Here is a 24,969-nt window from a genome sequence, read left to right on the forward strand (position 1 = left end):
ACAAGTTGCTCTTGGTTGAGTGGTTTCTGCCAGCAATACAATGCTGACTTTAGCAGTAAAATTGTTACCAGGGGAGTGGGTCTGTTGCTGCTAGAAACCTGACTGTGGCTTTGGTCATTTGGAACTGACTTGAGAGAGTACTGTTGAAGGACTTGAAACCTTGGCCTAAGAGATTCCTTGCAGTCCTGTAAGTGCATCTTGATGGACCATTCTGTCAGAGTTGAAAGACCTAAATGCAGTAAGAACTATGGTTTGGTTTATGAGGTTGAGAAAGAACTTTGCCTGCACTGGACAAGCAGCAATTTGTGTGAAAGGCTTGCTGTTATACCCATGTCCTGAGAACTTGTACAGGGTTGCATTGCATATAAATGGACTTGTGAGAAGAAAGATATGCCCAGAAAGAAATGAAATCTTTGGGCCTAAACTGCTGTCTGTTTAGCTGCAGCCATTAGGTTTGGGCCAGATGACCTGCATTGTAACAGCAGGAAGAATGCATACTCTTTTGAAGGGGCCTAAATGCTGAAGGAACACCCTGTTCTTCAAAGTCTGCTTTATTCCCACCCTGGATTAATAATTTGGTAGCCTACCTGGTACTATAGAGTATAGTAAATAAAGGAAAGAGAGGGTCATTGAATTTGCAATTTTTTTTTTTTTTTTTGAAATGGCCATAAGCAATGTTGTCGGGAGCCATTTTGGCTGGACTTGTATCCATAGCCCTGGGCTTCTGGCCACAGGACATTAGCAAAACCATAACAGCCTACCTGTAAGCAAGATTAGGTATCTTCAACCATTTGGCTGGTCCTTTGTACTGAGAAATGATTGAAATGCAAAAACTCTGTAATGGGAAGGTTTTTTGATAAGGAACTTGTAAAGCTCATAAAATCTTTGTCCATAGAAAAACTGTTTGTAAAAAGATATAAAAAGGAATGCTGTGAAATAAACCATGTCTTCAGTCTTGGCTTGAGGCCTTGCTTTAGCCCTGGACTGGAGTCCATGCTTTCACTCTTTCTTCTGTCTTTCCTTAATCCTCACTACCCATCAGGCTCGAACCCTTTCAGCCGGCAGGCTCCGGCACAATGTGAAGTAGGCTTGCTGCATTACCTGTGTGGAGAACCGATGGAGCCATGAGGATGAACCATGGGTTTCAGTGGAGAACCAATGGAGATGCCAGGGCTATGGGATGGCTGCCAAGGAGAACTGCTGGCATCAGATGAAGTTTCCTAGTACTGAAGGTAGTCTAGTTGGAGGGATGGAATTGGAACTCTAGGGACTTGTCACTGGTTGCACTCATTAAAATGATCAAACTTACAGACTTGTCACTGGTTAGAATTGCTGGAATTGGAGCTACAAAGTTTGATGTTTGCCCTGTTTGTTTTAAATCTTGTATTGGTTGAATATTTTACTGTTTGCTATGCTGAATGCTACCTTTTGCAATGTGAATGTTTATTCTATGCCATCATAATGTCATGATGTGGTATTTTTTTTTTCAGTATTATGGCTCAGTTGACATTGGGTTATGGGGATGTTTGAACATTACTGGGTGGAATTGATAAAAACTGTGAGAGCTTGTAAAGTTAGATTGAATCCATTGCATTTTATATCATGGATGGTTATCAGTTTATGTGGGCAAGGGATGGAATGTGGTGGTTTGATTCCGGTGTTCCCCATAAATTTAAGTGTTCTGAATGCTAGGTCACCATTTGGTGGAAATTTGAGAATTGGGGCCTCTTGGAGGTGATGTATTGTTGGAGGGGGGCTTATTTATATTGTTTTCCTCTTGCCAGTGTTCAGCATACTCTCCTGCTGCTGTTGTCTACCTGATGTTGGCCAAGAGGTGATGTTCACTGTTTATTTATGACATCATTTTCCCCTGCTATAATGGAGCTTCTCCCTGAGTCTATAAGCCAAAATAAACCCTTTCCTCCCACAAACTGCTTTTGGCTGGGTTTTGCAGTAACTTGAAACTAACTGCAATACCATACATTTATGCTGCTCTCCCTTTTGGATACAGACGTTTCTCTTTTAAGATGGCAGTGACTACCAGGGAGACTGAAAACTCATCAAAATGCTGAGAAGAAGGGACAGTTGAATGCACTAAATGAGAAATCTCTATCACACCTTCCAAGGCTCAGGGACCATGATGCAAGATGTGTTGGACAGACTGTAAGAGCCAAAGGATGGGGAGGTGTGCTTTGGGATGCTACCAACAGGACACTGGGTGTCATATTCAGGACCTCACAATGGCTTTTGTTGTCAACATGTTGTCATGGATGATGAAGTAGGGAGAAAAAGGGCATCAAAGCCGAGAAAGGAATAGTTGGTAAAAAGAGCCAATTCATTGGAGGGTAGTTTGTGAAGTGGGAAAAACGATGGTGGTGGGAGGAAATTATTTAAATTTTAAATAAAGGTTTCTAATGTTACCATGGTCCCTACATTCCTTGAATTTAAAGTTTTTTTGGAAGCATCCAGTATGGAGGAAGCATTTGCTGTTAACCAAACAGTAGAGCTCACAAGCATCTGCTATCATGAAATATCATTTTTAGTACTCACTGGCTCATGTCATCATTCAGTTTTTCCTATACTACTCATTGAAATATTCAACACTTATATTCCATGGTATTTTTCTAGGCTGTATATTGCAAGGTTAAAAGGAAAAATTACATACTTGCAAGGACACTCTATGGCAAAAGGAAAATATCAAATAGTGATGCATGTGTAGGATTTTGGGGTTCACCCAAACTTTTGACCTCCAATTTTGGGTCCTTATCCCATTGTTTTAAACAACGAATTGATAAAGTTGACTCAAGAAAGCTAAATTATGAGTTATTGAGTTTATTTACGGAGAAATCATAATCCACAAGGTTTATTTAGGGGAAACTGGTATGTAGGATAAAAGTTTGCCAGTTGCACACACATGTGAGAGATCACATATAGAAGCCTCTTCAAATAACAGACCAGAGAGGATTAAAAAATAGTGAAATATTCACAGATCAAAGATAAATATACTCAAAGTGAAAGGGTACCCTCAAAGCATGCCACAGATATTGTAGGAAAAAACCCCCACAGGGGGTCCCCACGCTCTGCCCGGATAAGGCGACACCCCAAATCACTCACTCACGAGAAGCGGTCTTGATGCAAACTGCAAGAGGATTTTATTCCAAGCGCGCTGGGGCCCACAGTCGTACACCGCACAGGGGTAGAGGACTGCAGAGCCCTGAATGCAGGAACAGGACAGTTTTTATAGGGTTTCTAACAAAGCCTGTGCCTTAGACCAATCATTTTCTAATATTAGGAGCCCCGCAGGGTGTTAGCCAGTCAGTTGGTGCCACCCCATAGTTTCTAAGCCAATTAGTTTATGACCTTGGTGGTCAGCGTTTGCGCAGGTCCTTGGGTGGGAGTAGCAGAGTGTGGTATCAGTCTCCTGTGACCTTGGAGGTCAGCACTTGTGCAATTCCTTAGGTGGGGGTAACAGAGTATGGTATCAGCCTCCTATGACCTTGGTGGTCTGAGGCAGGCTGCTACAGCCTCTGGTGCGAGTTACTAAGGCTTACAGTGTAGGCTACTAAGGCTTACAGTGTGGGCTATTAAGGCTTATGGTGCAGGCTATTTACAGAAACCAAATAAGTGGTTCACTTCATTACTCATTTCCCATCCTTGAGGGCTATCTCATGCCCTTTTACCTAGTTTTATATTAGGAGTGGGCTCTGATACAATGAGAAGAGGGATTCTTTACTTGCTTCTGACAGAGAGTAAAACCTGGAGTTTGAGGTATGCAGGTGGCCCGCTTAAGCTCCCTTTGGAGCGTGATAGTATTTCTGAGCTTCTGAATTCTTGGGCCTTTCAATATAACTCAAGAAAAATACGGAAGACAAGGTAAATATCACACCCCACCTCAAGGCTTGGAAGGAGGGACAGGCTCACATGGATGTTCAAGCCAGCTCACAGGGCAAAAGGAAGAGAAGAACTGGTGAGAAATGCAGGGAGAAGAAGCTGTGTATCCAGGTAGAGATTACAGGACAGGATGAAGGGAGTCCCAAAGCAGAGACCAGGAAATTCAGAAGAGAAATGAGTAGTAAAGAGAACTACACCCATGGTTACCGTGAGTTTAGACAAATTACAAAGGTAGCAGGTTTTTTGTTGACGGGAAATACTGATGTGGTAGATCAAGGGTGTGAAGGAAATACACACGATAGGCTCAGGGATCAGGGGAAAGTCATACCTGTGATTAAAGTGAAAAGTTACCCTAGAGCATAAGGCAGGTAGAAGGCAAGAAGAAAAATATCCAGGCCAAGGACTAGGGCGCTTGCCTACCCGGCCAGACAGCCACCACAGTATAAAAAGCACTGAGGAAGAGCAGACTGGGCCATGTGGGTAACCCCCTTTTTGTGGATCAGACATCCAACCAGGGTGAGTCTAGTCATCAGGCTCAGGTGTGTACACAGAGACCTGATTGATTCAGACTCAGGGAGCTGAGGAGACAAGTTCTGATTATTGTTTGGCACTCAGAGGGCCGATCCAGAGTGGCAGAGCTGAAGAAGCAGGAAGTTCATGCTGGGCGCGTCACCTGCAGCCATCTTGGAGAGACAGGATCAGACTCAAATTTCAGTTTTGCCAAGATGGACAGAATAGCACCTTCTGTCCCTACTTCACTGCCTGAAAGAAGCCTAGCTTTCTCCCCATTCTCTTTCATTATCATGATACATATTGGCTAGGGCCTGTTTTTTTATGTGATGCTCAAGCAAGCTCTCTGTATGGGTGGATGATAAGCCGTACCAGCCACCCGCAAGTCTTGGGAGCCTTCTTTTATTGCTATAGGGGGTCATATGTGAAGAGCTTCACGCAGGAGTTTCTGTGGTGTTTTTCTTTCTTTCTTTTTTTGTGTGCATGAAAGACCATTATGAGTACTATATAGAAACAAATTTTATATAGCAAGAATGAAACAAAATTGGTCATAAAATATTAGCCATGCAGACAAAGTATGGTGGTGGCTTGAATTAAAGATAGAAGCACTAAAAAGAAAAGTACATTTGGGGAGTATTTTGGACATGAACTATAGAATTCGCTGATGGAGCTTATATGGGAAAGGGTAGCCAAAAAGAAACTTATGAATGCTTCCTGCCATTTTAGCTTATGCAAATAGTTACATAGCTTCATCAACTTTGAAAGGGAAGGCCAAGGTGGGAGTAAGTGGAGTGGCAGTGGGAATCCCGAGTTCTGCGTTGTATACAACTTTGAGATGCACATTAGCTAACCATTTTGGCAAATCTGCGAAGCAAGCAAGCTAGTGCTTCAGAAAGATTTGTGAAATTAGCAGTCATCTCATCAGCTGATGCCAGATAGGACTGGCATTTCCATGAAAATTTTCCTGAAGTATTTTTTTTTAAATTTAGACACTAGCTAGGTTCTGGGTTCAAAGTCCTTGTTCTCCCATTAACCTGGATTGTTTAATTGGAGCATGAGGAGAACATAAGGATTTGAGTGGAACATTAACTTTTGTTTGTTATTTTGTTTTTGAGGTAGTTTCACTGTAGTTCAGTCTGACCTGGAACTCACCGTGTAGTTCGAGGCTGGCCTCGAACTCACAAATATCCTTCTTCCTCTGCCTCCCTGAGTGCTGGGATTAAAGGCTGGCACCACCACACCTGGCTTTTAAATTTATTTCATTGAAAGAATTTTTAAAAGTATGTTCAGTCTAGAGAAAGAAGCTCATTCAGAATCTAATGGAAGACTATACATTCCCTAGCCTTTCCCATCCTTATGTGGCAGATGGCATTGGCAGTTGTTTTGTATCTCCTTTCATGTTTAAGAAAACAGATTGCCAGCTGCCTGTAAGGGAACATTGTGGCCAAAGATTGCAAACTTTTGGTTAGAAGAAAAATACATCTGGAGGTCTAATGAACAGTATGGAGGTTGTAGTTAATAATACTGTATCATATATTTGAAAAATATTAATAACTATTAAATGTTTCATCCCCTCCTGCAACATGGTCTATGAGAGGCGGTCGATCATTGGCTTGTGGCAATCACCTCAAATCATCACATATACACCTTAAATTCTTTTATTGATTTAATGGTTTTATCAATTACCTCTCAAAGCTGTGGAGGAAAAAAAAGCTTCTATACTGGGCTTTAGGACACTAGTCTTTGCCTCAAATCGTTATTGTCTGTACTTCTCCTTAAATATAGCTGTTTTGCAGACATTTCGTCTTTTCTTACTTTACACGAGCTTCCTCGACCATGTAGTATTTTCATCGCTTCTGATAGTAAATATATGGTTGTGATCTTCAAATTTATTTTTTAAAAACTTTTTTTGTTTATTTTTATTTATTTATCTGAGAGCGACAGAGAAAGATGCAGAGACAGACAGAGAGAGAGAGAGAGAGAGAGAGAGAGAATGGGCGCGCCAGGGCCTCCAGCCATTGCAAATGAACTCTAGATGTGTGCGCCCCCTTGTGCATCTGGCTAACGTGGGTCCTGGGGAATCCAGCCTAGAACCGGGATCCTTAGGCTTCACAGGCAAGCGCTTAACCGCTAAGCCATCTCTCCAGCCCCTATCCTCAAATTTCTTGCTTGCAATCTAATTATTTCTCCTTATCCCTAGAGCATAGGTCCAAAGTTTCCTCCAAGGCACCTCTAACCTACAGCCTGTGGGCCACAAGTATCCCAGATGGCTACGAATGTGGCTCAACATAATAATGGATGACAGCATCATGCCATGCTGTCAAAAGATTGGATACCCCTGTAAGAAAGCAATTAGTCTGGTGGGAAAATTCCCTGGATGATTAAACAGACAAGTTCAAGCAGTGCTAAGGGTCCCGTCCCTTCATTCATTACTGACAAGCACACACTGGCTGCTCTTAAGGAGCTCCTGATAGTTGGAGACAAGTCATTATATATATGATGGGCATTGAGGGTAAGGTGGGCAGGAGGATATTTTTGGAACAATACTAAAGTCCTTGGACACAGGAACTGAAAATACAGAGAAGCCCACCTCATCCTTCAAAGCGACCTAATGAAATTTTGTTTTTTCAATCCAGCCAAAAGTTAAAACAAATGGAAAGCCAGTATCATTAGGAAAAAAATACATACATATATACATGTGTATATATATGTATATATGTACATATATATATATATTTATACATGTATAAATATACACATGTGGCTGGGGACCAGTATTTGAGTGGAATGCAAACTGTAAAATAGTGACTGGAGACTGTGAACATGCCTAAGTGAAGAAACATGAAGACCAGTTGTGATGGGCTCTAAAAACCCAGCATTTGTTAAAAATCCGAAGTGGAAAATGAAAATAAAATCCTCACTCCAGCAGGAGACCAGCGCGAGCCCCGCCCCTCGCCCCGCGCCCCTCCTCTCCGTAGATTCGCGTGCACGTGCGTGGAGAGCCCCGCCCACTCGGCGCTGTCGACCAATGAGAGGCGGGTTCTTACGTCGGCCCCGGCGGTCGCGCGTGACGTGAGGCGTGGCCCCGCCCCTTCGCCGCGCTCCTCCGGGTACTGGGAAGATGGCGAAGGTCACGGAGCGTTTCGATGTGACTTGGGAAGGTAATTCCGCGCGGGGAGGGTGTCGGCGGACCCCGAGCCCGGGGAGACGAACCTGAGGCGGGCGCGGAGAGACGGGTCCTCCGCTGGCTGTGCCGGTCCGCGGAGCTCTCGCGGCAGCGGCCGGGCCGAGGTGGACGCTTCCTCGGCCCGCGACCCTTGGCGCTGCCCGCCGCTCCTCTCGTCCGTGGAGCCACTGACCTGTGCATGTCGTCTGCTGTCCCCGCCGCGAGCGGCCCTGGGCGGCTTCGGTCCGTGAGTCCGGAGCCGGAGGCCTTGGGGCTGGGACTGTCACTGTTGTTGCGGTTGCTGCGAGGCCCGGAGCCGGCGGGGTCGGTGACGGTGACGCTTCCTTGGAACCCCGAAGCGCCAGTCGGGTCCTGTGCAGGCCTGTGCCAAGTGTGTGGACGGCGTGGAGGACCTGCACAAGTCTGATTCCTCTGCATGCACTTTACGTTTTCTTCTCTTTCTGCAAACGGATGTCTAATTTCTTGCCTTTTTAAAATTTCTCTGCCCCACACCTCCTCCCGTAATGCACGTTCACACAAAACACAGAAATTTCTTTTTACAAAACGGGGAAATAACTGCTAAATCTGAGACACGTACTCACGTGCGACGGTCTTCGTTCTCTGTCCTTGATTTAATACGTTTTAAGCAAAATCAACTAAGTTTTGTACCCATTTATGAGACATTTACCTTTCCAGAAACTTTTATTAAAAGAGTTATGCGTAAGTTGCTGGAGGGATGGCTTAGCAGTTAAGGCGTTTGCCTGCAAAGCCAAAGGACCCAGGCTCGATTCCCCAGGACCCACGTTAGGCAGATGCACAAGGGGGCGCACGCGTTCGTTTGCAGTGGCTGGAGACCCTGGTGCGCCCATACCCCCCCCCTTTCTCTGTTAAAGAAAATAAGTAAAAATAACATGTTCAAAAGAGTCATGCTTAAAAAAAACAACTTTCATTAAAGCATGGAATTTGTGCCAAGGAAACCCATATTTCCAGTATTTAGCATAGTTCTTTCATGGGGTGTTTGACCAATGATTGATGGGAATTTCAAGTGAAAGTTACATTTACTGTTTGATTATAAATGTCTCAGGTACTATAAAATTGCAAAGGTTTATTGTTAAAGGGGGTTTGATAATATAAACTGGGCCTTATGACCTCTGTTGTGGTCTATTGTAGTAAAAAAAGAATACTGAGTGCTAGGTTATGCATGTATCAAATTAGAGTGTCACTCAACTTTTAGAGTTTACCCTGTAATAGATAAAACAAATATATTAATGTGCTTTTAGAAGGTGTGTCATGGTGTACCTTTTCAACTGGTCAGTCAGTAGATATGTAACTAGGTGTTCTTTTTGAAGCCTTCAAAATAATTCACGTATTCCATAATTTTTCAACAGTGGTATGATGAAGTTTTGTTTATATTATTATAGCTTTTTTTGTGTGTGCTGGTAGGCATATACAATCTTGAGGGACAAGGAGGTAGTAACTGACAGCAAGACATTTAAATAAGCCCTGTGGGCATTCTGAAGAGGAGGCATGTAGAGAGATTTGGAATACTAAATAATTACTACTTCACAAGTTTGTTGAGCCACAAAAGAGAAAACATGTTACAGTGGTTGGTAAGCTCAGTGCAAAATAATAAGCTGTGCTATTGGTTAATAATATTATATTCCTCCCCTGAATGATCCGTCTTTTGCTGGTGTCTCCAGCCTCTTGACCTCTCCTAGACCTAATCACTGGCTCAGCTGGTCATTATTGGGTTCCTGACATTGCCATGCTCTTTTGGTCTTAGACTTGAGCACTTGCTTTTTCTTCTGCCAGCAGTATTCTTTCCCCTTCCTCTTTCTCTTGCCCTTCCATTAAACTACCTAATGGCTCAGAATTCACACTTAAGAATTTAGAATTTAGAAACATGGTGCATAGACCCTTTCTTCACCCAACAACCTCCTGTCCATTTCCTTGTCCCTCTACCAAAATTTACAAATGAAGGAAAGAAAAATACAAGTAATAAAATTAAACAAAACCTACTTACTTGCTATATGATTTCTTAGCATTGAAGCACTTAACCCAGTTACTACATTTAAACATTTTGTGTATCCTGGAATGAAAGAAACTAGGCCTACTTCATTCATTGTCACAGTGCTGGTGCTTGACATGTGTGAGGAACTTGGACTATTTATTGACTGAATTGTTACTAAACTAATAAGTCATCCAAGAGATTTTTCTTTCTTTAATTTTTATTTATTTATTTGCAAGTAGTGAGAGACAGACAGAGAGAGAGAGAGAGATTGAGAGACATACCAGTGCCTCCAGCCTCCTCAAATGAACTTCAGATGTATGAGCCACTTTACATCTGGCTTTATGTGGACACTGAGAATCAAACTCTGGTCATTGGGCTTTGCAGGCAAGCGCCCTGCTGAGCCATCTCTCCAGCCCCCAAAAGATTTTTCTGACACTGGAATTTCTCTTTAATATCTTATATGAACTTACCCACTGTGTACTTCAGTAAAATACAGTTTGCTTGTTTGTAAAATGAAGATTTTGACTTTTCTAGAATTAAAATTCTATTTATTTTTATTTATTTGGGGGGGGGCAGATAGAGAATGCCACTGCAAATGAACACCAGACTCATGCGCCTCCATGTGCCATATGGCTTACACAGGTACTGGGGAATCAATTCTGGGTCCTTAAAGCTTTGAAGGCAAGTACCTTAACTGCTAAGACACCTCTCTAGCACCCAGCTTCTTTTCTATTTTTTTTTTTTTTTTTTTAGTTTTTTAAGGTAGGGTCTCCCTTTGGCCCAGGCTGTCCTGGAATTCACTATGTAGTCTCAGGGTGGCTTTGAATTCATGGCGATCCCCCTATCTTTGCCTATAGAGCACTGGGATTAAAGGCGTGTGCCACCATGCCTGGATCGAAAATTCTATTTTTAAAAATATTTATTTATTTGTAAGCAGGAGAAGATAGAAGAGAAACAAAGAATGGGTGCACCAGGGCCTCCAGCCACTGCAAACAGCCTTCAGATGCACAAGCCACTTTTTGCATTTGGCTTTACTGGAGAATCCAACTCTAGTCATTAACCTCTGAAGGCAAGCATATTAACTACTGAACCATCTCTCTAGCCCTATAATTCTATTTTTTTAAATATTTTTATTTCTATTTTCACCCACCCCTGTTTATCAATCACAATAAATTGCATATACTTAAAACTTCTAAATTCATGTTTTACATTTTCATGTACATGCATATGTGTAAACATACATGTGGACACTTATGTGCGTCAGTGCACATGTTCATGTGCATATGGAGGCTGGAGGTTGATGTGGGGTGTCTTCCTCAGTCACTCTCCATCTTATTCTTTGGAATAGGGTCTCTCACTGAACATAGAGCTCACTGATAATGCTAGCCTCTCTATACAGCCAGCAGTAAAGATCCTCCTGCCTATGCCTCTCTAGTGTTGGATTACTTACAGGCATTTGACTCAGGTCAGCGGGCTTGTAAGACATGTACTTCACCCACTGAGCCATCTCCTCAGCTGTAACTGATGAGATCTGATAGATGTATGCACCAATGAGGTTTACAGTACAGGAAAATAAACCTGTCATCTTGAAAAGGTTTGCTGTGCCCTCTCTTCTCTCTCAGCATGAAGATCTGTTTCCTGCCATACAGATTAGTTCACATTTTTTAAAACTGCCTTGAATTCTTAAAAATTTTTTTTTTTTTTAAATTTACTTGAGAGTGGGAGAGACGGAGAGGGAGGGAGGGAGGGAGGGAGGGAGGAAGAAAGAGAGAGAGAAGAGAGAGAGAGAGAGAGAGGGAGGGAGGGAGGGAGGGAGGGAGGAAGAGAGAGAGAGAGAGAGAGAGAGAGAGAGAGAGAGAGAGAGAGGGAGAGGGAGAGAGAGGCGTGCGCGCAGAGGCAGAGGCAGAGGCATACCAGAGCTGCCACTGTGAAGAAACTCCAGATTCATGAGTGACTTTGTACATATGACTTTAAGTGGGTACTGGGGATTTGAACTTGACTGTCAGTCTTTACAAGCAAGTGCCTTTAACCACAAAGCCATCTCTCCACTGAACCATCTCTCCAGCCTGATTTTTGTGGTTTTCAGCTTTCTGTACTCAGAGTTAGGATAGTGAGATTCATACATGTAACATTTCAGTAATCCACCCTCTTTATGCCATGCAGTTGTCCATGGAAGGGATTTGTCATAATTTGTTTACTCATTGGTTGATAGATGCTCAGGTATTTCTGGGTATTAGTTGCAAATAAAGCTTCAATGAATACTAGTATACAAGTCTTTGTATAAGAATATAATATTATTTCTTTGGTAGAGAATCTGTGAGGGGAATAGTAGGGCTATATTGAAGGGATATGTTGAATTTTTATAGGAATCTTAAATTAATTTGAAAAATTATTGTACTGTTTCACATTTCTACCAGAAGTATGTGAAAATTACAGATATGGTGTATACTCACAAGCACTTGGAAGGATCAGATATGTTTAGTGGCTTAAGAGTGGTTTTATTTATTTATTTTTAATTTAATTCAATTTAACTTTTTGTTGATAACCTCCATACCTATACACAATGTGCCTTGAGTATAATTCACTCCAGTCACCTTCCTTTGTCCCCTCCTCCCCTTCCTACTCTACTGAACCCCTTTTTTTTTTCTAACTATTACCTCTTCTATTTTTATGTCTACACTGGCTTTAAATTTCATGTCCTTACTGACTTGTTGTAGTCAGCGTATTTTTTGTGTGTACACACACAAAAAATATAATTCTATTTTATAGGAATTTCAAGAAAAGAGTTATTTAAGACTTACTTCAGAGACATGATAACAGATTTTTAGATTTGTGAGGGTGCTGAGATAACTGTTGGTGCTAATGTATATTTAGATATGGTGGGTGGGGTCAGCTGTGTCCTTAGCAATTCCATTTGCATTGTGAATTGGTCCAGTTAGTACTGTCTTGTAATAGAAAAATATATCATCTATGTATGTGTCTGATACTCTAATAGTCTCAAATAGGTGCTGTAAAAAATTTGATACAGTTTTATTTGTTCAGTCAGTTGAGTGTGTGTGTATATTTTTTCTAGCTTTTTTTATTGACACATTCCACAAATAATGCAACAGGATCATAATCCTCTTCCATCACTCCGTTTTCCCCCTCATAAATCTCCTCTCCACTGAATTCTTCTTTCCGGCTAATCTCTTCTATTTTGATTCCATCCTTTCCCCCCTTTCCTATTATGCAGGTCTATTGTAGGTAGCATTAGCTACTATGATATCATGAATATCTAGACCACTTTGTATCTGGAAGACAGTATTTTAATCACTTCTCCCTTTCCTTTGTCCCTTACATTTTTCTGGGCCCCTCTTTCACCATGGTCCTTGAGTCTTGGAGGGTGTGATAGAGATGTATCAGTGTTGAACACTCCATTGTCACTTTTTCTCAGCACTTTGGTAAGCTTTTGGTCATTTCAGTGGTCACTACCACCTGAAAAGAAGCTTCTCTCACAAAAAGTGAGACTAGCATTATGGTGGTTTTATTCAGGTGTTCCCCCATCAGCTTAGGTATTTTGAATTCTAGGTTTCCAGCTGATGGTGATTTGGGAATTAACACCTTGTGGAGGTAATGTATTGTTGGGGGCGGCTTGTGGGTGTTATAACCCGCTTCCTCCTGCCTGCTACTGGTGTTTGGCCCTCTCACCTGTTGCCCTGTTGCCATTGTCCATCTGATGTTGACCAGGAGGAGATGTCAACCCTCTGCTCATATCATTGTTTTCTCCTGTCATCATGGAGCTTGCCCTTGAGTCTGTAAGCCAAAATAACCCCCCCCCCCCACACCTGCTCTTGGTTTTCTGTCAGCATTGCGAACCTGACTGCAACAAGCATTAATATATGTGTGTAAACATAAGTATTTACAGGATAATTTAGTGGGCAAAGTAAATACATTTAGCCAGACAACAGTAGTAGTTTCCCCAGTAGGGCTTATGACTTAAGTCCGTGGGCTTTATTAGGTTTTCTGTATCAGGCAGGAATTCCCTCTCTTGGAGCAGGCCTGATTTCTTCCATCTGTTACATACATTTATTCTTCAGAAGTTTGGAGCAAAGATGGCTCAGTGGTTAAAGGTACTTGCTTATAAAGCCTGCTGGCTGGGGTTTAATTTCCAGCATTCATGTAAAACTACTGAGGGCCAGTGGAGGCCATTCTCATTTGAAGTGGTGACAAGAGACCTTTCTCAAAGAAGGTGGAGCATAGCCAGTTCCTGACCTCCATTTGCATACTGTGGCACATACATGACAATACATATATCTATACACACAAATATAACTTTTTTTGAAAGCAATGAAACATATGTGGGTTACTCAAGCATTTATGGTGATCATTACCTAAAATGGTCATACTCATGTCATGCAGAATAATACGCATATTCTCCTTAGAATGTTATCTAACTCTCATTATACATTACTGAGCTGTAGGTTTTATTTCCATCCAAGGTAAAGCCATTTAAGCATAGATTCAGTAAGTTGCAAAAGATAGAGTTTAGATATTTGTCAAGCCAAATCCGTCAAGTTCATTTTCTTTCCACTGATCATTTATCTTCTATCAATTTCCATGATCCATTTAAGCTTATTTTTTATTTACTTAAACTGCATGTTCCTTTCCTTTTGCTCTTTTTTTTTTTTACCCTTCTGTCCTTTTAGAAACTAATCTTATATTCATTAGCAGAAAATAAAAGACTTCTAAGAAACTTTGTCTTCTTAATTCCCACTCATTTCCTAATCACATGAGATTTTATTTTGATCCAACATGAGATCCTTCTGTGTGGAATAACTAATTTGCCTATTGAGCTTTTCAACCTCTAAACCTAGGTCAGGATGACTTCCTATGCAAAATGAGAAGTGAGCTCATTTCTAGGTCTTAGAAGAAGTTAACTGTTCAAACATGGGCTATTTTGTGAATTAAATTCAATTAAATTCTATTTTCATCTTATGAAGTTTTCATTTTGGAGACTTTGAACTATAGAAACTCAAACAGTACGTAGGAAAGTAGTGAAAGTCCTTGTACTTATTTCTTCAAAGCCCAGGGTAATGTTCACTTAACTCATCTGTTCAACAAAGTAGCTTTTCAAATTATTTGGTTGTTTAGATGAACCTATTCCACATCTGTCTACAGAAGAAGAAAGTAATTGTATAGAAGAAGAAAGTGATTGCTTTAAATATGGATAGATCATAGGTAAGATTCAGACAGATTAAAAATACAAAAATAAGAAAGTATGTATATGGAGAGTAGGATGGTTAACAGTACCCAACTATGTCTTTAGTTAAGATTACTGTAAAGAGCACCATAAGCTGGGTTTCTTTTTTTTTTTTTGGTTTTTCGAGGTAGGGTCTCACTCTGGTCCAGGCTGACCTGGAATTCACTCTGTAGTCTCAGGGTGGCCTTGAACTCATGGCAATCCTCCTACCTCTGCCTCCCGAGTGCTGGGATTAAAGGCGTGCACCACCACGCCCGGCATGCTGGGTTTCTTAATTGCAAATATTCTTTCCATTCAGTTCTGGAAGGCTAGAAAATCTACAGCCAAATGCTTCCAGACCCAGTGTATGGTGAGGGGTAGAAAGCTCCCTCCCTCATGGCAGAGAGCAGATGGGGCAGTCAAAATCTTCTGAGTCTCAGGAGGCGTGTCACAAATGAATTTGAGAAGAAGCATTTAGTCTACTGAAACTATAAAAAGCTAGATACTTAAGTTTTTTTAAACTGTTATTGTCAGTTCTTTATTTAGTCCTTGTTGTCAGTGCCATAAAACTGAACATTTTGTTTAATTATTTATTCATTTGACAGAGAAAGAGGGAGGGAGAGTGTGTGTTAATGGGCACACCAGGACCTGCAGCCACTGCAAATGAACTCCAGACACATGTGTTCCCTTTTGCATCTGGCTAACGTAGGTCCTGGGGAATTGAACCTGAGTCCTTTGGCTTTGCAGGCAAATGCCTTAACTGCTAAGCCATCCTTCCAGCCCAGACTGAGCATTTTTAATCAACAGAAAGTTATTTGGCTTATGGTTCTAGCAGAGGTGTTCTTGCTGTGCCATGCAGGATGGAAACGCAGAGGTGTATGGGGGAGGGGCTGAATTCATCCTTCTATTGGAACCCATTCTGCAATAAGTCACTGTCCTTTAACTAGCCCTACTGTAGTAAAGAACCCACCCCTGTGGTAACGACATTGATCCGTTCATTAGGATGTAATAGAATAACCTTAAAGATTCCACATCTCAATCTGGTTATGTTGGAAGTTAGATTTCTGACACATGAATTTTGGGAGATACATTCAAACTATAATGATGTTCTTTAAAACTTAACAGAATTTCCTGGTATACTGTAATATGCAAAGTTGTTTTGTCTTCTGTTGTTAGTGCATTGAACATTATTTTGTATTATATCATTCCTGATCTTAAATAAAGTATTTCCTCTGTTCTCATTGTTTTTATTTCTCATAACTGCATTTTTTAAAATTTATTTACATTTATTACATTGAATATCCCTCACTGATAGCCTAGTATCCTCTTATGAAAATTACATATTCCTAGAAATTTGGTACGTATCAGTGAGTGATGTTCAGGAAATTGCTGACTATCTTAAGATGTGTATTATAATTTTATGGGGTTTTTTTTGAAAATAATTTCTGGTTGCTTTTTTATTAAAATTGTTTGTTTATTTTTTATTTATTTATTTGAGAGCAGCAGAGAGAGAAAGTGTCAGAGAGAGAGAGACTATCCAGCCACTGCAAATGAACTCCAGATGCATGCACCACCTGGTGCATCTGTCTTACGTGGGTCCTGGAAAATCGAGCCTCAAACCAGAGTCCTTAGGCTTCACAGGCAAAAGTGCTTGACTGCTAAGCCATCTCTCCAGCCCCTCTTGTTGCTTTCTTAAATCAAATGGTGAAAGTATTCTGTTGCTTCCTCCCCACCCCCTCTTTACTTAAAGTAATAAAGGATTTCTATAGAGACCCATGGCATTAATTACATGTAAAGATGGTTGAGATAGAAATTTTCATATCTCTTAGACTTGATTATGTAAATAGTTATTTCATTCCCATCAGTATTTTAATATTGTCTTGTAAATGTATAGATACATATAAATAATTCACTTTATTTTTTTCAGAAATGCGAGACAAAATGAGAAAATGGAGAGAAGAAAACTCACGAAATAGTGAGCAAATTGTGGAAGTCGGAGAAGAATTGATTAATGATTATGCTTCTAAACTTGGGGATGATAGTAAGTGCTTCAGTTAATTTTTCTCATTCAAGCTTAGCATGTCTCATTCATGATTCTTCATTCTTTTAAATGTGTCTTCATTAATATTTTGCCTACTTGTTACGTTACCTTTATCTGTGGCTTTTTATCTGAAGAAATGAATGGTGTAATCGTTGGTTTTAGTGAAGGTATCAAAGACACATTTTTGGTTTTGTTTTTATTTAGTTGAGAGAAAAAGGCAGATAGAGAATGAGTGCACCAGGCCATTCAGCCATTGCAAAGAACTTCAGGCACATACACCCCCTTGTGCTTCAGGCCTACGTGGATCCTAGAGAATTGAACCTGGGTCCTTTGGCTTTGCAATCAAGCATCTTAACCCCTAATCATCTCTCCAGCCTGCATTATTGGTTTTAAAGCTTAGAAAACTGCTAAGCAATTTTTGGCCAAAATAAATTTTATAAGGACGTTGTGATCTGGCAGAAAGTATTTCATAGAGAATCTTTCAAAATAGTAAAAGTGGGGTTAGAGAAATAACACAGTAGTTAAAGCACTTGCCTGCAAAGCCTGATGACCTAGGTTCAGTTCCCCAATACCCATGTAAAGCCAAATGCACAAGGTGGGGCATGGAGCTAAAGTTCATTTGCAGTGGCTAGAGGTCCTGGCATACCCATTCTTTCTCTCTTTGCTTCTTTTTTCTCATACATACATAGATAAATAAATAAACTATTTTAAAATAATAAAAATATTAAATATTTGTGATTTTTACTCTCTCCAGCCCAAACTTTATAGGATATTAAAATAGTTTATATTGCTGAAAGTAAGTAACTATGCTTTCTTTCCTTAATTCCAGAAATAGTACAATTACTAAATTTTTAGTGATAAGTAATGCTGTCTAAAATAGCAGAAAGAAAAAAAATAAAATAGCAGAAAGTGGAATTGATTAATTATATCAAAATCTGTTTCTATTTTCCTTTTTCTGTCTAGTTTGGATTATCTATGAGCAGGTGATGATTGCAGCTCTAGACTATGGTCGGGATGACCTGGCATTGGTAGGTATTTAAACTCTTGTTTTTCTTTATGGATTATATATAATAAATTGTTAAGGCTTAGTGTGTAGCTTGTATTGAATGTTGTCTGTAAATATTTGTATACTCATTTTAACAGTAAGTGCACCTGATCTTAACAGTAAGTGCAGGGCCAGAGTTGTAACTCATTGGTAGTGTTTGCCTCACTTGTTTAAGACCCTGGATTCAGTCTCCCACAGAACAAAACAAAGCACTGAAAATACTAAGTGAAACTACTGTTTTGGGAAACAAGTTAAAAACTATGTAGACCAGTCATTATGGGACATTTATGATATATAATATGATCACTGTGCTTCAAGTCGTTTTTATGAGTTATTTTTCAGTTTTGTCTTCAGGAGTTAAGGAGACAGTTCCCAGGCAGTCACAGAGTCAAGAGGTTAACAGGCATGAGATTTGAAGCCATGGAAAGGTAAACATCTCTTGTGAATAATGGGATTTCACATAAAAAAATGGCAGACATAGTGGTACATAGAAGTAGTTCAATGGGAGTAGGAAAGGGTTTTAAGACAATACTGAGGCCTACATGATCACAATATGATATGATTGTCAAAGAATAGATTTAAAAAATGGCAGCCATGGGTTCTATGTTTAGATTCTCCTGTTATGTTACATTAATTTCTGCTGCAAAACAGTTACTAGCTTAATAGTAGAGTCCTTCCCAATACAAATCTTGCCCATTACTTTTAGGAGATATGGTTTATTTGACATAAAGTGTAACCAATTTACCACCTCTGTTTAGTGAAATTAGAGCATGCTTTATAACAAGAAAGTACCTCATGAAGATGGTGGTAAGAGGATCACTGTGAGTTGGAGGCCAGCTGAGACTTCATAGTGAATTCTGTGTCAGCCTGGGCTAGAGTGAGACCCTGCCTCAAAAATAACAGCAACAAAAACAAAACAAGGGACTGGAGAGCTGGCTTAGTGGTTAAAGTGCTTGCCTGCAAAGCCAAGGACCCAGGTTCAATTTGCCACAACCCATGTAACCAAGACGCACCTGGGTGGCACATGTGTCTGGAGTTCATTTGCAGTGGCTACAGGCCCTGATATGCCCATTCTTTTTTTCTCCTGACTCTTTCTGTCAAATAAAGAACTAAGTTTTTAAAAGCCAACCTGAGTACATTAGTCCAGAAATGGTTGAGTGGTCTTTTGTAACTGAAGCACGGGTAGGGAGTGACCCACCTGGCCTATTCCTTCCTGTGCAGTGGAACTTCTGAAGACCGTGTGGGGAATCCAGGAGAGGAGGCTGTGGTTTTGTGTTGTCTGGGACTGAGCTGAAAATGCATGCAACTGTGTAGCAATTCATATGCCCTGTGAAGGAGTTTCAGTGAAGGTGTGGAGAAACCCCTTTGGGAATTTCAGGAAACAACCACCACTATGAAATCCTTCTGTGTGCATATGTAGTCAGTCTAATAAGGAAAAGTCTTTACAATTGATGCACTAGTGTCATAAACCATAGCAGAAAGGATAGAAAAATTAGGATGGGTGAGAGGAATTCATTTTAGCATTAAAGGAACAGGATAAAAATGACTTGTGTATTTTTGTCCTGAATCTTGAATGCTAAGTTGTCACATTCATACATATGAGGAGGATGCAATTTGTCTGTGTGGGAACTATGAGTTTGATGAATTGTTAAGGAACATCTAGATGTGAAAATAACTTGAATATATTTATTCTTGAAGAAAGTGTCCATTGGTATTGCTAGAATGATCACCTTACTGAGTAGTGAGAATGTCATATAGGACAATCTTTGTCAAGAATATTGAGTGTGTGCTTGTGGTCTGACATTTTTAATAAGGTATCCAAGAGTTTTATGATAATTGGAAATACAGGAATGAATGTCTACCCATCTGTTTTTGCATCATCCATTATCTTCTCTTTTTCCCATAGAGCTATGAGCGAGCATTTATGTACTTTTGAGATACTGCTAGTGTTTCTGCCCTATCTGAGCCTTATTCTTCTGCTTGTCCTGCTCTTCAGCCTAGTCTGCTAGCTACTAACCTGTGTAGGTAGACCAAATTAATATTTTTTTTATAAATACTTTATGTGTGATTTAGTTTTCTTAATAAGGTATAGTCAGGTTTTCCATTAAATGAAGATGGAAAGGCATGAATAGCAGTTGTAAGTGCAGATTAAGCCATGCCAGTTTAATTTTTGTGTGTATTTACTACATTTTAAGGCAATGAACAAAAATAATTTTTCTTGATGTTTTTCTTTTTAAATAGGTATGATGATGCTATACAACTATATGATCGGATTTTACAAGAAGACCCAACTAACACTGTAAGTTTACACATTGTCTTTAATGTGATATATACTTAAATTTAAAAAGTGAAATTCATTTACTAAGGAAATAATTGAAAGATATACAAGAGAACCAGGTCTTATCTTTTCATTTATATAATTTATGATGGGTCACATATTTATCTCAAAGACATTTGATAATCATCAGTAAGATTTGACTTTTAGATGTCTTACTTAGAAAATAACTTAGTTGAAATTTGGTGACAGTTGACTGTTTACATTTAAAAGCCCAACCAGGCTCTATTTTTAACGATAGTTTAGAGCTCTTGAAATCCTAATTTATTTATTTGTATAGTTGTATTTTAGTTGTATGAATGAAAAATGGCAGATACCATCTCATTGATTAATACAGGAAAGTAGTTCAGGTATTTTGTTTGCCTTGTATTTTTTTATACTATATACATGAATTTCAAAATATGTAAATAGTAATATTTGTTTTAGAATACACTAGTTTTTTTTTAACATGAATTTTAATTAATAAATTGGCATAATTGTTTACTTCAGACTTTTAGTAAATAAAAAGCTTCAGAGAAGATCTAGAAAGCATATTAGTCATTTAATGTTTTATGTCACTTCTATGTACAAGTGTACCTGCTAAAATAAATTATTTTTAGAATTTAAAGCAAAAATAATGAGCCGGGCGGGCGTGGTGGCACGTACCCTTAGTCCCAGCACTTGGGAGGCAGAGGTAGAAGGATCACTATGAGTTTGAGGCCACTGAGGCTACATAGCTAAGGCTGACCTGGAATTCACTAAAGTGAGAGCCTACCTGGAAAAAACAAAATAAATAAATACAGTTAACTTTTCCTTTTATAGAATGATTATTTTTATTGTGTGTGTGTGTGTGTGTGTGTGTGTGTGTGTGTGTGTGTGTGCGCGCGCGCGCGCGCGCCATTTTTTCCATCCAGCATACATGGGTGGCTCTGGAAAGTAAACCCAGGTTGATAAGCTTTGCAAGCATGTGCCTCTATCTGCTCAGTTGTCTTTGCAGCCCTTAATTTATTTTTATTTAACCATTTCATACTTTTATATACTATATTATGATTGTATTCTCCCACATTATCCTTTCCTGTCCCCCTTTTACTAAACCCCTTCCTCTTCCCAACTAGTCTCACTTTTACTTTCATGTCTTTTGTTATTTTGACCTAATGAGTTTCATTAGGGTTGCTTATATGAATGTAGGTAAGAGATTATTTTTTAGAGCATGGGCAGTTTACCACTGACTACACTACTGAAGAAAATGAAGCCCCTCTTACCATTAGCTTCTCATAGTGGGCTGGGAGCTTCAGCCCGTCTCCCTAGGAGCCTTTAACAACTGCCTACAAATCGTGAGGGAAGGGTGGCCCTCCATTAGCCTCTCCCTCATCCGTGACCAAATATTGACTGGCTCAGGTAACCACAGCTTGTAAGTGTAATAGCAGTGTCATAGCTGGAAGACAGTGTTACATAATAGTTCATTCCTTCAGCTCTTAGATTGTTTCCACCTTCTTTTACAAAGTTCCCTAATATTGGAGGGTATGATTATAGATGTCTCATTTTGGGTTGAGCACTCAAGAGTGACTTTTAGAATGTGGACTACTTATAAGTCTCTGCAGTAATATCCACCTACTACAAAAAGAAGCTTCTCTTGGGGTGGTGAGATGGATCAGTGGCTAAGGCAGTTGCCTGCAAAGCCAAAGGACCCAGGTTTGATTCTCCATTACCCACATAAAGCTGGATGCACAAGGTGGTGCATGTGTCTGGAGTTCATTTGCAGTGGCTAGAGGTGCTGGTGTGCCTATTCTGTCTGTCTCTCTCTCTTTCATATAAATAAATAATATAAAATAAAATAAACAAGAAGCTTCTCTGACTAGAGCTGAGAGAATCCATGGGCATAAACATAAATATCAAGGAGGTCTGACAGGCAGACGTGTTTTATTTAGTTAAACAACTGTGGTAGTTTTTTCACTAGGGCCTTTGATCTCCTCAGCCTGAACTTTTGACTTGATTTATAGGACCAGGGGATGAATTCCATTCTACAGGACCACAAATCCAATCAGAAAGTAGTTGGTTACCCCCATAATATTCATGATTTTCCACCAACAGGTCATATCCAGTCATATTTGTAGATAGTGAAGCACACAGGGTAGTACCCTGTATGATTTTTTCTTTCCTAACAACCTTCCCAGCATCTTCTGCACTGTGAAAGCCACCTGGCAGGGAGGAAGACTTCCCTTCAGTTTCAGCTTTATTTCTGTGTCCTGTAACCAAGGGGTTTGGAATTTTCAGCAATAGGATCCTACCATTAGTTCTGCTGGCAAACCAAGAATTGTGGCAATAGCTTGTATTATTTTGGGGCTTTCAGAGGACTTTGTAAAAAGAAAAAAAGTTACATTAATACATTACCATTTCAGGAAAGAATTTTAGGCAGGTATTTCTTTAAAAGAGTACATGTTTGTTTTTTTTTAAAAAAAGTCATACAGTGTATATTAACCATGTATCTTTAAGATTCAGAAATGCATAATTAAGCAGCAGTAACTATTTGAAAAATTACTTACACTAAGAGCAACTTTTTAGTATTCAACTGGTAGTTTCTAAAGCACATGTAGCCTAGATATTGATCATAGGTTTCCAGCTCTGTTTCTTCCTTTGGATATCATGTATACTTTATTACAGTAGTTGATATGTTGCCTGCTTGGTAAAATCCTACTTTTAGTAGTACTCCATCTAGCAGATTTGCTGTTCATTTGCTATTTTACTCAAAAGGTTTCAGCTTGGGAAAATTTTTTTGTGAACTATAAGCCTACTGAAAGCAAAAATAAGAAGTGGCTTTGTCAATTTTTCTATTATTTTAAAAAGTTAACTTGTAGCACTTTTTGAGTAATTTCCTAATCTTAACTATCCTAACAGCTTATCATCTATTTTTGTGGGGGAAAAAAATTCCTTATATGCAGTAGTGTATTTATTTCCCAAAAAATTTTCTCATGTACTTACTTCACATGACTTTGTCATAGTTTAATTTTCCACTTAGCTGTATATTCTAAAAAAATGAAGTCAAGTTTATCAAAAGAATTGAGTAACAAATATTTTTGCATACTAGGTTAGTATCAGTAACTAATACTTTAATTTTCTTAGCATTATGAGTCAACTGTTACTTTTGTTTTAGTCCAAATAGGAGATATTTATAATAAATTATTTCAGTTCCTCAAGATGTAATTTAAGGCCTGGGTTATAGCTTAGTGGTAAAGGACTTTCTTTGAATGTGTATACTTGTTTTTGATCTCCAACTCCCCACAGAAAGAAAATAAGGTAATATGTAATTAAATACTAGGATTTTCTATATCTTAGTAATTTTGTGGTTCTTAGGAGTGGCTAAAAGTAAAATGTGCATGATTCTTTCAGGATATGGGTGAGATTCTAGTAAGCAAATCCCATCATGGTTAAACATTGCTCAACAAGTAGACTGGATTCAGCTTTGTTACAATTTCTAAGCATTATCTAAGTTTCCACACCTCTCATGAGCTACTTACTATTTGAGAAGCTAACGGTAAAGATAAGAGTTCTGTTCTGCTGTCCTTATTGTGTCCGACATTGAGGAAGATAAACAAACCCATAAGAGACCTAGAGTTAATAAAGTCTACTAGAATACTTCACTTTAATATTAACCAGTGCTTTGTTGATGATGTCATTGTTGCTGTTTTACAAAGCCAATTTCAGGCATAACTTGGAGATGAAAGTCCTGCTTCATCTTCATTAAGTTGCATTTTAACATTTTTTGAAAGTGATCACATGACCCCTTTGTCTTCTGCTTCTGTGGTCAATACAAAAGTGAGGTGGTTTATTCATGCTTTAAAGGGCTCTCCTTCCTAATCACAAGCCATCATTATTCCTTCCAGAACACTTATTTAGCATCTGTAGTGTGCTTGGTTCTGGGCAATCTTCCCTTGTCTTTGCTTTTAAGGAAACCAGGCGATGTAATGAATATGTAGTAGTGGGCTTTGAAGTAGATTTATTGAATTCTGATTCTTCTGTGACTTTCTGTATGATTTCTGACCCTCAGGCCTTAAGAATGAGTGGGGCTTAAATGAAACAAAAACAGTGAATTGGGGAAATACATTAAATCCTAAGTGAATGCCTTAAGTCTTCACATTATCTAAGTACTGGGCCTCCTTAAGGAAGGGAGACTGTGATGATTAGAATGGAAGTTTTCAGATTTTTCTTTTGAAAAGGTGATAAGATTGGATACCTCCTCCTTGTCTGTTTTAGTAAAAGTTTTGAAATATTCTCTTAAACATAATGCATATTTGTGTTAAAAACTGCAGATAATAGAAAGTGTTACATGGTAAAAAAAAAAAAAAGTCAGTCTTTTGATCCTGAAACTCATCTTTTTTTTCCAGATCTTTTATACAGGTGTGTGTGTGTGTGTGTGTTTTGACAGGGAAAATGGTAAGACATGCAAATGGTAGCATGGTCCAGTGTCTTAAAGGTCATCATACTCCAGCTCACTGTCTGCATCATCCTTTGGAGAGGCTGTGCGCATAGGGTGCTTCTATAGTTCCTGTCTTGATGAAAAATACTTTTAAGTCCCCTTTGTTGAGCCATTAGATTTTCTTACATCTTCCTTTCAGAAAGAGGTACAGTAAATGCCATTTGTAGGATGAATCCATGGAAGTGCAATATCTTGATCAGAGGTGCATATATGTTAAATTTAACAACTGTTAAGAATTTTCCCTCCATGAAAGGCTTTTAGCTTTCTCTGTTTCTTTTCTGTAGAGTGTAACATTGCCC

General features: G+C 39.4%; 1 protein-coding gene across 1 annotated transcript in view; it reads left to right on the top strand.

Annotated features, from left to right (window-relative positions):
* The first annotated feature begins 7,491 nt into the window (after positions 1 to 7,491).
* Emc2 (ER membrane protein complex subunit 2) overlaps positions 7,492 to 24,969 on the top strand; it is a 38,469-nt gene continuing 20,991 nt past the window's right edge. The window contains exons 1-5 of the mRNA XM_004661394.2: positions 7,492 to 7,562; positions 16,724 to 16,837; positions 17,801 to 17,865; positions 18,225 to 18,310; positions 20,124 to 20,181. Coding sequence (XP_004661451.1) covers positions 7,523 to 7,562; positions 16,724 to 16,837; positions 17,801 to 17,865; positions 18,225 to 18,310; positions 20,124 to 20,181 — 363 coding nt within the window. The 5' untranslated portion in view covers positions 7,492 to 7,522. The remainder of the gene's footprint in view (positions 7,563 to 16,723; positions 16,838 to 17,800; positions 17,866 to 18,224; positions 18,311 to 20,123; positions 20,182 to 24,969) is intronic.

Source organism: Jaculus jaculus, chromosome 2, assembly GCF_020740685.1.
Source record: "Jaculus jaculus isolate mJacJac1 chromosome 2, mJacJac1.mat.Y.cur, whole genome shotgun sequence".
Classification (NCBI taxonomy): domain Eukaryota; kingdom Metazoa; phylum Chordata; class Mammalia; order Rodentia; family Dipodidae; genus Jaculus; species Jaculus jaculus.